The 16773-nt window shown below is 32.6% G+C and overlaps 1 protein-coding gene across 1 annotated transcript in view; it reads right to left on the bottom strand.

The window, feature by feature from the left end:
* Positions 1 to 7075: 7075 nt before the first annotated feature.
* Positions 7076 to 16773, bottom strand: part of LOC143043723 (uncharacterized) — a 30957-nt gene continuing 21259 nt past the window's right edge. The window contains exons 5-7 of the mRNA XM_076215904.1: positions 12248 to 12413; positions 10283 to 10707; positions 7076 to 8235 (exon numbers count right to left, since the gene is read on the bottom strand). Coding sequence (XP_076072019.1) covers positions 7568 to 8235; positions 10283 to 10707; positions 12248 to 12413 — 1259 coding nt within the window. The 3' untranslated portion in view covers positions 7076 to 7567. The remainder of the gene's footprint in view (positions 8236 to 10282; positions 10708 to 12247; positions 12414 to 16773) is intronic.

Raw genomic sequence — 16773 nt, 5'->3', positions numbered from 1 at the left:
TTTTTCACACTGGTTGTTGATATGTTACAAAAAAAAATAATAGATTACAATATATAGTTGAACGGAGAAAGTGTGATAGATAAAATAATCCTACCAACAAACAGAACACGTCCCATTGTGTATATGCAAGTATACCCTTAATAAAATTTTCTTGCACCAGATGCGCATTTCGCCAATACATGTCTCTTCAGTGATGCTCGTGGCCAAAATATTTGAAATCCAAAGCTTATATAAAAGATGAAGAGCTATAATCCAAAAGGTCCAAAAAGTATAGCCAAATCCTTAAATAATGAATGGAAATGAAAAAATTGCTAAAGAGACACCAACCCAAACAAACAATAGAAAACAGCAGAAGGCCATAGAGGGTCTTCGACATAGCAATAAAATTCGCACCCAGTGGCGGGCTTCTGTTGTCGGACTTACAAAAACTTACGACAAAGATTGATATGAAGTCATGAACATTTCAGTATACTTACAATCGGTATAAGTGTGTTTAGGCTTTTGATTTAGCCATTTGATGAGGGAATTTCCGTTTTGAATTTTCCTCGTGGTTCAGGGATTTAGTGATTTTACTTTTTATCGTACTTTCTTGTTAATTAGACCAGTTGATACATTTACTATTTGAAATGCTTTTTGTTATATAATGTTTGCTTATTCAGGGTTATGTGTTGTTTATTTATATAAGCTTTGATAAGTGTTTGGTATTACTATCAAATTCCCCTTCTTTGTTCTATGAACAACAAAATTATTTATTTAGTAAAAACATTTCCATTATCCATTTAAGCTGTATACCTCGGTACAAAATTATTACATTTACATGTCTATATTATTTTATATCGCGGGGTTTTCACAGCGGTATACTACTGTTGTCTTTATTTATTCATCCCTTATTTTATTGTTTTGTATTTACATTGTAACATAGATAAAATATATACCTTCCGTATATTATAGTGTAAAGATGTCTTTTGATAGAGAAAGGCATTTTCAATTGATATTTGAAGGAGTGTCTTTCTATGTTGTGTTGTTACACTATTGTTCCGGCAACGGATGAAGGTTGATACCTACTAAAACGTTTAAACACGCAGCATTTGTTTACACCTGTCATAAGTCAGGTATCTGATGTTCAGTAGATGTCGTGTGTTGTAATGGTTTATAAGTGTTTCTCGTTTTTTATGTAGATAAAACAATTGGTTTCCCGTTTGAATGGTTTTACGCTAGTCATTTTCTGGTCCTTTTATAGCTTGCAGTTTGGTGTGAGCCAAGGCTCTGTGTTGCAGACAGTATTTTGACCTATCGTGATTTTTACAAGTTGTGACTTTGATGGAGAATTGTCTCATTAGCACTCGTACCACATCTCGCGTAAAACATATCTCTTCTGAATATATCTGTTAAAATGTTTGGTCAGCTTTCGAGGTTAATATTGGTGCTTCGTAAAGAATGTGATCTCAACAGATTGCATTTGAAAAATCTGAACGTATAAGATGTCTGCATGCTGCTTTATATTAACGAATCCTTGTACCGATGATTTTTTAGTAAATGTTTTGAATAGTTTGTGATACAAAAAAAACCTGGTCGAATAATTTTTCAGCAACACAGATATGTCTTTTCGTAAAGAATGTGATCTCAACAGATTGCATTTGAAAAATCTGAACGTCAAATGAATCGGGCCAGTCAATCAAGGGTTAATCAAAACACGAACACATAGTCTGAAGTAGTCGTTTTTGTCAACCTATTGATATCAACTTGTGACACCGATATTGTTGCTCTTTTTATATTTAACTAGAGGATTTAAAATGAACTTGATACTTCACTGTACGAATATTTTTTTTGGGGTTGATTACACAGTTTGTCGTGTAGGGAGCTGAATGATCGAAATATTTCATCTACAGAAAACCAGTCAACACTGAGACCCCGTTCACACTAATATTTTTTAATCAATCTAATTTGAATCGATCTAAAAAACATTAGTTAGCGTTCGTATTATCTTTAATCATAACGATCTCTATCGGTCTCATCTAAACCACTGCATTCACACTACAATTTAAAACGCAATCGATGTAATATCTTTACCAGAAAAACTGTAAACATTCTTTATGAATAGAACTGATTTATCAAATTTTTGTGTTGGTACACTGATACGCACAGTTAAAAAATAGTTAAAGTTATTGTTTTTCTTGAATCACAAGTTAAAATTTTGATACTATTGTACCTACCGAATTAGACTATTTACCAGATTTGTTATCTCATAAACAACACGACGGGGCCACATGTGGAGCAGGATCTACTTATCCTTCCAGAGCACCTGAGATCACCCCTAGTTTTTGGTGGGGTTCGTGTTGCTTATTCTTTAGTTTTCTATGTTGTGCCATGTGTACTATTGTTTGCCTATTTGTCCTTTTCATTTTTAGAAATGGCGTTGTCAGTTTATTTTCGATATATGAGTTTGACTGTCCCTGTGGTATCTTTCGTCCCTCTTTCATTGCAGTTTTCTTTAATTTTGAAAAAAAAATATAGCAACGAAGTTACAACATGACGAAAAACTGTAGTTCCTGAAAAGAAAACAAAATCAACATAATAAGAGAAGACACAGATTTGGCAAATCTATGCAACGTCGAAGACAGCATGTTTTCAGTTATTTCAAAGGTCTGTTAACAGATAAATGTGGGTTAAACAACGAACCTCTGAGATATTTGTGCCGCTATACATGTGCTTACGTTATTTTCGATTCAATCGCACTAGTTAAAACCGATCTTTGCGTTCATATTTAAGGGAAGATCGCGGTTTACTTTAGATTGATTCAAACTACACTACCTTTTTTGGTAATTCACAAAACAAAATAAGATTCCGAAATGAGGAAATTCATGAAATTGTTACGATTGTTTTTTTTTTATTTTTTTTATTTTTGCGAAACCTGTTACAGGATTGTAATCGCAATAATTCCAACTTGCATTTGGATTTTTGTATGTAAATGAAGCTGGATGTTTCTTAGAAAATAATAATCACGTTTTGTTTATAATGACAAATTGGCAATATCATGAATAATAATCGACCAAATAATTTCTGAAATTAAAATACTAACCGAAAACCGGGGGTGATCTCACGTTTACAATGACGGTATGTAGAACCTGCTCATCTAATGGCTGCCGTTAGGTTACTCGTGGTAAGAACACATGCTGTAACCAGTGTCAATTGGAATATAAAAATTTGGGAAATTAGGATTGGATTGTGGTTACGACAATTTGAATATATCAATGGTCATTTGAGACACAGAAGTTCCAGTGCAGGACACCAACTCGTGATGGCGTCGTCTGCATAAAGCTTTTAAGAAATAGGGTTTCCTGTTTTTTTTAGGACAAGTACTGATTAGAAGGTTGACAAATAGATATTATAAAAACCAGCTTCGTATTTTCCATTTGTTTTTTGGTAAAACTTGACACTACATTTACTGGAATGTCGTATTTTGGTTTTGATAATAAAACCTGAAATATGTGGGGGTTTACAAAAGTAAATTGGACAAGAGTCTTCATAAAATTCGGGTCAGATAAAACAACATTAGGTAAAATATCACGTGCAAGTCAAATCATGAGAGTATTCTATGTTCAATTTTACGAAGGATAATGTCTGAAAAGGGAGACTGAAGCTAATCGTCATATAAAAGACAACCAAAAGATCGAAACAATCAATAACCATTCTGAGTTTAAGGAAAATAAGTTTACAAATTCAAGAAACTGCATGCAAGATAGTGGATTCAACCTATTGCAGTATGATATAAAATAAATACATTTATATTTTAAATTTGTGCAAATTCAGGCAACATTCAAAAGAACATAACAACAGCCAATATGTGATAGAAAAGATTTTGGAAGCAAATTTGTGACAGAAAAGGTTTTGGGTGCCAATATATAATAGAAGAGAAACATAAGATACCTGAGAAACAATCAAACAACTCATTAACCGAAAATAAACGGACATCGTCACGGCTAAAAATAATAGAAAACTTGAGACTGATCAACACTTGAATGATATCAGGAACTCTAGAATGGTAAGCAGATTACGCTCCACATGTGGCATCCGGTGCGTTGCTCATGTTAGTACAAAACCGGTAACAAGTCAAATTCGGTAGATTACATTCGGAATACAGAAGAGATTTTAGATGTACCATGATTACTTTAAACAACAATGTAAATCTAGTTTTATTGTGTTTCTGTTACAAATTCTATTTTTATACATTCATGATTACAAAACTACAAACTATAGATATATGTGTACATACATTTGGACTGGTATTGATAAGAGAACATTATTTATCTATCTTTGTACATAAAATGGTAAATGTTCGTGCTACACAAGACACGAAAATGGATTATTTTAAAGTACATGCATATACACGTATTTCCTAGTACAGTGACAAATGAAGCAAATAAAAATTTGAACTACATGAATGATTTTTGAGTACAATGATTTTATTTTCAACTTGTGGTCAAATAAAATGTTGAATGAACAATAAAATATGCTTAACCCATACTAAAACGTGATGATAAAACATTTTCTATAGTACATTGTACATATCAATACATGTGGTTGGTTATACATGCATATGATAAAATATCATTCCCGTGTACATTGTTGAAGTGTATTACCTTTTGGATATATGTTTAAGTCTATGAAGTTTACTATTTCTTTTCAGTCCTATTTCTCAATTCAGGTTTGTTTACGTAATTGGTGCAATTAATTGCGCTTACACAAACATGCATAAATTGTTACATTTAGAATTGTGCTCCAAACAGATTAATATTTGATATCCATTGAAATTGTCTCAAAGCAAATCCATTTGAAAAACGTTTCCCAGCCTTTTTGTAGGAAAAAAACGGGTAACACAGCATCCTGTGTGGACTTTTAGTTTCTTACAATATCATGCCGTATATCCCTGAACATATACATGATTTTTTTAAACATCTTAAAACCAATATCGTTGTATAATTTACTACTGTACATCTTGTTGAATATGGTGAAAGTTGGATTTATTGTCATATATGGCCTGTCCGACACTCTTTTTTTAATGACTTTAGTTTTAAATATGTTTTGGTTTACACTTTTATACATAAGTTGAATCTGAGTTTTTGTATCAGTAACGTTGTTGACAGAGTCATTACTTTGCATTGCAAATTTTAAAATGCATTTTCTTCAATCTTTCTTCTACAAAACTTTTGATATAAATACTAGAAGGTTTTATTAACTCCGAAATATGACACAGTTAAATTAAAAACAATACAATTAATTATATATCTTAAAACCAGAGTACATTTTTATACGCAAGGTATGTCTTGCGAATAAGGAATACAAATACATGAAAAATGCTACTTAAACACCGTCATTGTTTTATACAATGTAAATATTCATACATTTAAAATTAATAGAGGTAGATAGCTAACTGATACATTTGATTGAAACAAACATGAAAAGCTTATACAAACACCAATACTTTATATACCAATTGCCGGTGTTGAATGTGTTATTACATACCTTTAACAAATTTTAAAGTTAAAATTGAAATGTAAACTGGTTCGAAAAGGAACATAATGAGATGTTGCCCAACATATGCTAAGCATTCATGAAGACGTTTACCAAATTGTATGTATGAAAACACAACTTTCGGTATTTAAATACCAGTGTTAAGCTTAGAGGGGCACTATATAAGATATATGAAAAAAGAAATTGCTTCGCTGAGCGCAGCTAGATACGACGGCAGAGGTCCAACCTTGAACAGTTTGGGCAAAAATGGACACAATATTAGCACTTGATACAGGTCTGAATTTGGATTGTAATTAAATATTTGACACATAATAGGTTTCTGACAAAGAATAACTGTAGTCGAAGAGCTTAAAATTGGTTATATGATTTGTATTTTTTTGCTTTTGTGTTATACACAATGCTGTTGCGAATTGATCCCCACCCCGAGTCCAGCACTTTCTTTTAAAAAAAAAATAAGATTTGAAGAAATTTCTGAAATCTGAAATGAGAAAAAATTGTCCCCTCCAACAATGTCTTATCCCCCCTAATTTTTTTTCACCTCCCCCTTTCTCTTTTTCAAAAAAAAAATTCCTCAAGATATGGTCATAATCTCTAATTTATATTTCAAATGGAGTTTGCCCATTTTTAAGAATACATCATAAAAGTCTTAAAATAGAAAATGACATACATAATTAAGGCTAAAACTAATATCAATTAATAGTAACTTCTAAAAATAAATTGACAGCTAATCACCTAAACATTTCTTTAAACATAATTTACAAGCAGTGTTATGGATTTCATCCAATAAAAACACATTGGTTTACCTCCCTTACACTGCTTTAAAATTGTCTTAAGTGTCCATTAATCAGGAAAGATAACCCTTGTTGTTCCCCATTTGTTTTGCCCCAATTTCTAAATGTGTGCCTTAAACTCCAAAGTCAATCCTAACTATCCCTTTGTGGTATGGAAACTTGTGGTATAATTTCAGAGAGATTTATACACTTAAACACAAGTTATTGTCTTGAAACTACTAAAATGCTTATTTGGGCACCTTTTTGGCCCCTAATTCCTAAACTGTTGAACCAATACCCCAAACAAAATAAATCCCAACCTGCGTTGAATACACCTTGTGTATATTTCATGGATTTCTATTATTTTATACTAAGGTAATTGTCCGGATACCAACTGTCTTCGGACGACGACGACGGAGAGGACGACATGATAACAATATACGACCGCAAAAAAAATTTGCGTCGCGGTCGTATAAAAACAGAATATGATTTTGTTTAATTCAATCATTAATATAAGTGAAATGATGAAATATCAATTCGTTTTTAAAAGCAACCCATTTGTTTCAATTTTATCAAATGAGCAAAGCAACAATGCTGATGAATTATTCACTTTCAAGTGAATAATTCGACATCATTGAATTTGTAGTTATGTGACTTTCAATTTAACCCAATAGCGGAAGATTGGTTATGCATGTTTAAGGTAAAATTCCTATAAATATTATCGAGTACATGCAGTGCTAACTGTTTATTTACAAGACTTATTGTAATTTGAATATACGTTTTAGTTATTATAAATAAAATATAAAAATTTAAGTAAAATCAGTGACCATGAATTTGACAGCTATTGTCCCTTGAATATATATATAAAGTGTTGTCAGTATATATTAATATTTTTCAAGTTACAAACACTTAGCAAATCAGTATCATGATGAAAACGTATAACGATTCTTATAAACTATTACAGTTTGATTAAACCTTTACATGAACAAAACAGCATGGGTTGGTTATTTTTGTTACAATAAATTTATCTCGTCATATGTATTTAAACTTGAAAAATGTATCCAATATATCGCTGATATAAATGCATTCTATATAAATCAACACGACTCTGTGCTCTGTGTAAATGACTTGCAGTTACGTGAGTAGAAAACAATTATGTAGGATTTCAACATCTTCTTCCTATAATAATTGATAAACATTAAACCTTCGTAAGGACGCTATTACGTATGTTGCCAACTTATTTTCCCTATAATAACGGATAAATATTAAACCTTCGTAGGGACACTATTACTATCGACAAGTGACTTGTCCTTGAAAATAACTTCGTTCATTACAATTTTGTCGTTGATATTTCCATTCGCCTCTTGTCTTCTTTCTTTGTTCTTATGGTATTGTTTAACAATCCTTCTAATTTCTTCGAACGGAGGTGCAACGATAACTATAACAGCCATTACAACTGCCCATCCTTGCGTAAACCACACCCAAACTTTGAATTGGGTTTCACTCATTACGGTAAACGTAGCCATAATTCCAGGTATCAAAATGGCGAATAAAAATATACTGCAAAAGCCCCCTACGTATGCTGTAATTTTCGCTTTTCTAAAGGTAGTCGACATCTGCTGAAATGTTGGTTTCGTATCAAAATGGAGTCCTTCGAGCTCCTCTTTAAAATTTAACTCCCAAGGATTAAGCGGATTATCGATGTTGTACATTTTCTGCCATTCCATATCTTCATCATGTTTATTTTTAATCTTATGCGTAAAAAGGGAAATAATCAAACATCCGGTTAGACTAACACCAAAGCTAAAGCATGTTCCAGCTAAAATACTATAATCTTGCACAGTATTTAGAAGGAAATCATTTAAACCATTCGGGTACATACTTGCTGCTGTTAATGTTGCAGCTGATCCGCAGAAAAATCCCATGATTGCTCCTGAAAAGAAAAAAAGGCATAATACACTTCGTTTTAAAATATCCGACATCACTGCCCATCAACAAAATGTTTCATGACGGAAAATAAACAATGAAATGTGTCCAAACATGCTACTTCAATTTATCTTACAAAAATGAATTCAATCGGGGAAAACAAAATGAGAAAATGTAATATAATAAGGCAATTAAAGTTTTTAATTTGAAGTGATGTCCTCCAATAAAATTGTAGTCCTTGCTCCAACAACAAACAGCTGGTTAACCAAATTTTAATTCGTTGATAAAATATTTTTTTCAGCTGTATCATACTTAAACTTTGTTTAAACCTGTTTATTTACTTTATACCTTAATTATTTATCCCTTATAATTGTTACTAACTATGAATTTGCAAATGTATTCGTTCATAATGTGTTAATTTGCGTTTTGTGATTAAGTTAAGCCTTCCAATTGATATTTTATAGTGTGTCTTTCTATGAAGGTTTCATACCATTTTAGAGAAGGTTTCATACCATTTTAAAAAACGTTTAATCCCGGTGCAAATGTTTGCACCTGTCCTACGTCAGGAATCTGATGTATAGTGGTTGTCGTCTGTTTATGTAGTTCATACGTGTTTCTCGTTTTTCGTTTTTATATAGATAAGACCGTTGGATTTCCCGTTTGATTCGTTTTACACTAGTATTTTTTGGGGGCCTTTTATAGCTCAATTGCTGTTCGGCGTGGGCCAAGGCTTAGTGTTGAAGGCAATACCTTGACCTATAATGGTTAACTTTTATAAATTGTGACTTGGGTGGGGAGTTGTCTCATTGGCACTCATACCACATCTTCATATATCTATTTAGCTGTTTTTCAATATTGGTGATAAATATATTTGCAGTATCATAATCATGACATAAGGTTTAGCTCCAGAAATATAACTGTTATTTGATGCAGATCTATTAAAAAGTACATTGGTCTATAGACTGTGTATTAAGGTAGTTCAGAGATTAAGAAAAAAACCCAGAATTCTCTGATACTTTGTCAATATTAAGATTTTACTATGCTTTTTTCAAAAAATGATAAAAAGTATGAGTCACCGCGTTATTTCAGATTCTATTCTCTATACAACCAGATTGAAACTGAAACTGAACCTGCACCGATGCATGTAATTGATTGAGATTGCATGTGTAATGGAGCATAACTTACATTCCCTTGTTAGAAGTCAAGAAAATTAACGAAAATTTTCCTTTTACAGTGATTGTTGTACAAATTGCAAAATATTGGCAAACAGGAAGTGGATAAATTGTAAATGTAAAAATTCCAGACACATAACAACTCATCATTATCAAATTCAGACCAATATATAAAATTATTCGCCTTTATAGAAGAACTGAACAATTTGACAACACGAGTTTGGTAAACAAGAAGTATCTGCACGGCAAATGTAAAATTGCTTACACGGTACAGCTGAAGATTATAAAGCTCTAGACCAAAGATGAAACCATTTTCTTACAGTATGGCAAACAAACGTTTGTCAATTTTTTTCGACATGATGTCTTACAAACAGACGGCCAGATAACTGAAAGAAGGGAGTGTAACGGTTACTTCGCTTGCATACGACGTTGACCATGTTGGTAAAAATTCAACAGCAGACGACATTTAAGAATATAACCTTCTTAAACTATTCAAATTGTTCTTTTTCCACAACCTTGATTCGGAAGTTTGAAAAATTACTACCCGTTATTGGTAAAAAACTTCATTGGTTGGAACAATTGTAACGTATCAAAAAGAGTTCGTGTGCATTTTTAAGAGGAACAATCATTTTTTCATAAGATACCTCAACGGCAAATTATAATAATCACTGTTGCATCAATAGATGTTTGTGTAGTGATCGTTTTGCAACGGCACTATCCGTTTATTTTCTACTTATGAGTTCGAACATTATGTTGTAGCTTTCGCCTCTTTAATTCTGATGCAATCTTACTACATGTCAAGAAACGAAAAGTCGGTTAAAGTATTTATCCAGTAAAGGCTATAATTTCGGAATGGAAATTGGAAAAGCTAATTGAACTTACCGACCATGAGTCCTTTTGAAGTTGCTTTTACCCATATAATGGAAAGCATCACAGGTGGAAAACAGGGAATTGTTATAATTGCTCCGACGTAAAATATCCAGTTAAGGTCGATACCAGACTCAAAGATTATCAATCCTAATGGAATTATCGCCAATGTGACCCAAATGATACACCAGTTCTTAAAAGTGATTAGATAGTCTTGGTATTGACGATACTGTCCGTGAATCGGACACATATACGGTGGTTTGATTCCAAATAAATTTGGTCTATGACGTCGTTGAATATCCTCTAAGCAATTATGACACTTGTTGACACTTCGACAGTGACACAAAATTTCCCGGTCCTGGTCATTTGCATAAGTAGCAGCCACCGTCTGTTTCTTCAACTTCCCACACAAAACACAATCTGTTCTTTTCAATTCTTTTCTATAAAAATTGTCAATAAGGTATTAATTGGAAAATCTTGTTCAAAGAAAGATAAGTCATAAATTTCTACTCATCCAAAACATGTTTACTATATTGTTTGTTCAACAATGTACTAACATACCCCATGTTGGGACTTTAGTGAAATACAATGTCTTATGTCTTATGTCATATGTCATTATATACTAGTAATATATCAAGTTAATAATATGAATGTATAAGTATTGTTAAATATATGGCCCTACATTGAAACAATACAAATCTCCATTTACATTGAACATAGATTCTTACGATCATTTGGGAAAATAGCGGGTAAGTGGTGAATTATACACAAAATACTTGATTGTACGTTAAGGGGTCGAATTTAATCTCAAATTGTATTATAAGCTTAGTTTGTCGTCTGATTCTTAAGTATCGGTATAAAAAGGTTAAAGTAAGCTGGAGCGGTTCAATTGTACAGAGAGTGTCCCCGGACCCCACAACTTAAACATAAATACAAAATTGGGATAGTTTTGCAACTACCTTTATACTGTTTTTTTTGTGTTTTTTTTTTGGTGGGGGGGGGGGGTTGAATTGTGAAGGGGTGAAATTGCAACGAACGTAAACGATACAACGATTCTATTTTAATAAAGCAGTGGCGGATGTTGAAGAATTAATTGTTTAAAGTCATATGAAACGAGTGAGTGGTGAAAAAAAATGTTTATCCAATTCTTTCACCAATGCATGTATATATCATAAACTTAGTCCTCTGTGCACGATTTTCTCATTTTTTACGCAAATATAACGTATCATCGTCAATTTTTTATCTCTCTGTCTGTTATGATTTAACAAATATGGCAGCTCATTAAATGCAGTGTTTTGAAGCCGAAGTTTACCGATTGTCACCTTATAGTAAACAAATAACAAAAAGCATGGGTATTGAGCACGTGTTTAAATGGATCTCAATGCTCTTCAACTTTGTACTTTATGTGGCTTTTTTAACTTTTTTTGGATTCGAGCGTCACTGATGAGTCTTTTGTAGACGAAACGCGCGTCTGGCTATATACAAAAATTAGTCCTGGTATATATGATGAGTTTATTTATTAACATGTACAATCAGAGAATTGTTTATTTTAATGACAGATCCATGCGTATTGCGACCAGCGGATTTTTACGAGGAGGGTTACGCTCAGGTCACTATGCATACGGAAAATATGTCGGCGAATTGCTTCCTGGAAGCAATTAAAAATAACTGTAAACTGCTTCTAAATGTGGACAAATTAAAGAATTTTCCTCAGAAAAAAGTATATGTACATAAGTTGTATAATAAAAACTATCCATTTAGTTATAAAAAACATATGCATATTTTTTTTTTAATTTGAGGTTTCTTATGACTTTAAATCAATGGTTGTGGGATTGCCGTTTGTGCCACAACTTGCTATATCTGCGCAAAAGATTGGGAAAGTGTCAATTTTTGTGACGTATGTTCAAATATGTATTTTTATATTTATTTCCAGTTAATTGCATTGGTTATTCCTATTTCAAAATAACTTAAATAACACACCTGAACGGACGTATGTATGTTTGATAAATGTCATAAACGATGATGGACGATATCGCCATGACCTCTCCTGACCCTGTCGACATTAAAGCCATAGCTCCCATGGTCAGAATGAGAATTCCACCAGAAGAACCAAGGACCTTCTCTGCAATTAAAGGTGTCACCAATCCTGCAATTTAAGAATGATGCTTAAATAACTCAGCAATAGTGATTGATTGATAGTTAGTTGCTTAACGTCTCATGCATATTAAAAACTTCATGTGAATATTTACCTAAAAGTACATTTACACAAATTACGTCTAAAAGAATTATAAATACGGTTCAAAGGTAAAAATTGCTTGTTGTTTGTTTAACGTCCAGCGGCAAATATTTTATGTATGTTCAAGACTTCAAGTACATTACGATAGCTGGTTATTCATATAATTATTTTCAAATTTTGAAATAAATGCTTCCGTTATATAATCTTAATTGCCATGACAATAAAGCTGAGAATCGAAATGGGGAGTGAGTCAAAGAGACAACAACCCGATCAAAGAGCAGACAGCAGCCGCAGGCCATCAATGATATTTGAGAAGAAATAGAAAGTGTCACCAGAGCATTACTTTTTTGTCGTCTAAATTTTCATTTGAAGAAATTTACTGTATCCCCAATAATTCGGTCTCTCCTATTTGCTATCTCTACATGTATGTACAATATATTTGTTTAGGGGCCAGCTGAAGGACGCCTCCGGGTGCGGGAATTTCTCGCTACATTGAAGACCTGTTGGTGACCCTCTGCTGTTGTTTTTTTATTTGGGCGGGTTGTTGTCTCTTTGACACATTCCCCATTTCCATTCTCAATTTTACAATGTATTCATCAGGGATCGACACAATAAAACGACTGAGATATTCGGGTAACAATTACTCGGACAAAGAATATAAGCAAACTCGGCAAAATCAGACCATAAATCATCTTGTTAGAACCTGTCAAAGTATTTTATCAATTTGTAATATTAAATTCTGTGATATGAAACTACTTCGTCTCTTTCGTAACAACGGTAAATGAATTTTGTCGGCTTTATAATACTGTATAGATACAGGATGATATGATACGAATGTCAATGAGACAACTCTCCATCCAAAAACAATTTATAACAGTAAACAATTTTAGGTCAAGGTACGGCCCTCAACACGGAGCTTTGGCTCACACCGAACTGCTGGCTATAAAGGGCCCCAAAAATTACTAGTGTAAAACAATTCAAACGGGAAAACCAACGGTCTAATCTATATAAAAACGAAAAACGAGAAACACTTATGAACCACATAAACAGATTACCAGTATTTCTTGTTATTATTTTGAAAGATTGATTATGTATAGATTTGCTTTTCCCACGTCCGATTTTAATAAGATTTGAAAAAGTAAAATGACACGAGTGCAATCACAAATATGGTATATACATGTATGCATATGTAACATTTTATATACATGTATGCATATGTAACAGTTCACACGTACAATGTACCTAATATCCGTTGTCTATTGTTCAAGCTTAGCATACAGCTACACTGCATACATGTATATACCATATTTGTGATTGCACTCGTGTCATTTTACTTTTTCAAATCTTATTAAAATCGGACGTGGGAAAAGCAAATCTATACATAATCAATCTTTCAAAATAATAACAAGAAATACAAAAAATACGTCCATGGGTGGTTAATACTTCTACATTTTTGTATATGTATATATATATTAGTAGATATATACATGTACCACCTGTGAAGTATAATAATTGTATAATATCAAAATATTACAGTTACTTTTTTATATACACGAAAATCATCTGCTAGTATGTACTTCTAATATAAAGACATATTGAATAAGGTTTGCCTATCCTTCTCAATATAAAAACGTACACGATAAAAGATTTTTTTGGCAGAAAATAATTCTACAAAAAAATCTATTAGACCCAAGCTTTAGAGTACATTCAAAAGAAAAGGCAGTAAATCCATCACACAAGTTTTGCACTGCATGCAGTGAAACATATTTATCATCGTTGGTCCTGTATTTGATAATATGGGAACTTTAAATGTTTCATTCAAATATTTTTCCAATTGACTTATATCCAAAACTGAATCATTTTTTCTATTACATTGTATCACACTGATGTATTAAAAAAAATTAAACCTATTGACTCGTGTGCGTGGTTCTAAAAACTATTTGCTTTTATTTCGTGCTAAATTAGTTTCGATTCAGCAAGGATGACGAACATTGAATTGCATACTTATCTGGTAGTTTCAATAAGGTAAACACATAAAGCCTATATCTATAATATTAGTTATCTTGGTGTAATCAGAGGTGTACAGAATTTAACACCGTAGTTGAAAATTTATACACCCTGAGGCGCAGCCGAATGGGTGTATGAATTTTCAACAACGGTGTAAAATTCCGTACACCCCTGATTACATCAAGATAACGAATTTATTTCTTATGAACAATTCCTTTTCTCATTTTGAAACCAGGATGTAAAATTCGAACCGGTATATATCGATCCTCTTTTATTAACCACATGAAGTGTTTACACTGAATCCATGGGATTTTGGATGTTTACTGATTGATAATATAGTCTTAGATGCATGATATTTTTTTATAAGTTGTTAGTGGCTTTGAACTAGCTGTCAGTAACTGCTAGTACTCTCAGATCTGAACTTAGTGTCTTTTTGTTGTTGGGATGTACAAGTACCCGGCCACGTCCACTTGTATTTTGTATTTTTATCCTTCTGATGAGTTAAACCTTTTTCAACTAATTTTTATACTACGTTTTTATGTTGTACTGTTACAACGCAGATTAGGGGAGGGTTGGGATCCCGCTTACATGTTTAACCCGCCACATTCTGTATGTGTGTGCCTGTCCCAAGTCAGGAGCCTGTAATTCAGTGGTTGCCGTTTGTTTATGTATTAAATATTTGTTTTTCATTCATTTTTTGTACATAAATTAGACCGTTATTTTCTCGTTTGAATTGTTTTACATTGTCATTTCGGGACCTTTTATAGCTGACTATGCAGTATGCCCGGCTTTGCTTATTTTTGAAGGCCGTACAGTGACCTACAGTTGTTAATTTCTGTGTCATTTGGTCGGTTGTGGAGAGTTGTCTCACTGACAACCATACCACATTTTCTTTTTTATATTGTTATATTTTCTGGGTAAGATCATAGAACTTGTTATATGTATTGATTGCAGTTTGTTACAAATGCAACAGATGGGATTTAAAAATTAATGTGTTAATTTTGTGACACCGATAGAAAAAAAACAAATAAACTTGAGTCAATTCGTACAGTTAATCATGAAAAGCGTGATAAAACCACTTAAATTAACCGCAGACATTTTAGATGTGTTTGTTGTGCATTATTGGTAATATTGTTGTAAACTTTCTCATAAATTTTAAATCAGAACGTACTAAAACGAATAGAAACAATAGTTAGGATAGTAGTTGTGACTTCGTGGTTTGGGGGGAATTAAACTCCATTAAGATAGCTAATAATCTCCTCCAGGTTGGCTTTCACATACAGAAGGATAAGTATCTAACTAAACTAAATGCAATTATATGCAGTGTCATTCTCAACTCTAAATCTAAAGAATAAAAAATAAATTGTTACAAGAAATTAACGAACTGATGAGTGCTTAATTTAAAAGAATAAATTGTCTTTTTGGCGTAAGATTTGCATATCAACTAAAATCGAATAGAAAGTTTCGATTTGTTCATATAGTGGTTCATAATACGTATGTATATATATACACCCCAGTTTTTAAATGATTGGATTTGAGTTGCATATATGAATTACATTACTCCTGGTCAACACTTGTTTTATTAAAAAAAAAAATTGCAAATTCACAACATTTCCTTCGAATGATTACATAAAACATACGTCTCAAATATCATTCATTAAGAGTAGTCTAGTCTCAATGTGGAATAGATTCCGAGGATGACTTTTACTTAGCTATACAACCTCGTGTTGCACTCAAAATAAGTTCTTTTTTGGTGCCTCACACAAAACTAGTTTTCAATCCAAAATTGTTTCAATCCAAGACTGATTGTAAGCGCTGCGATATAGATAGTTTTTTGTAGTTTGGGTGAAAAACATCATCAATCAATCAATCAATCAATCATGTATACAATACATTACGTATGTACCTATTATAAGCAACACGACGGGTGCCACATTTGGAGCAGGATCTGCTTACCCTTCCGGAGCACCTGAGATCACCCCTAGTTTTTTGTGGGGTTCGTGTTGTTTATTCTTTAGTTTTCTATGTTGTGTCATGTGTACTATTGTTTTTCTTTTTGTCTTTTTCATTTTAAGCCATGGCGTTGTCAGTTTGTTTTAGATTTATGAGTTTGACTGTCCCTTTGGTATCTTTCGTCCCTCTTTTTTTTCTAAGTCAGGAGCATGTAGTTCGGTTGTTGTCTTAATTAAGTTCGTGTTTGATATATCTGGTTGTTTTTTTTCGTTTTTTTTTTTTTTTTTTTTTGGTAAATTGTTTTGGTATA

The sequence above is a fragment of the Mytilus galloprovincialis genome, chromosome 8 (assembly GCF_965363235.1).
Source record: "Mytilus galloprovincialis chromosome 8, xbMytGall1.hap1.1, whole genome shotgun sequence".
Taxonomy (NCBI): domain Eukaryota; kingdom Metazoa; phylum Mollusca; class Bivalvia; order Mytilida; family Mytilidae; genus Mytilus; species Mytilus galloprovincialis.
The sequence above is the reverse complement of the archived record's forward strand: the minus strand, read 5'-3'. Positions and strand labels throughout refer to the sequence as shown.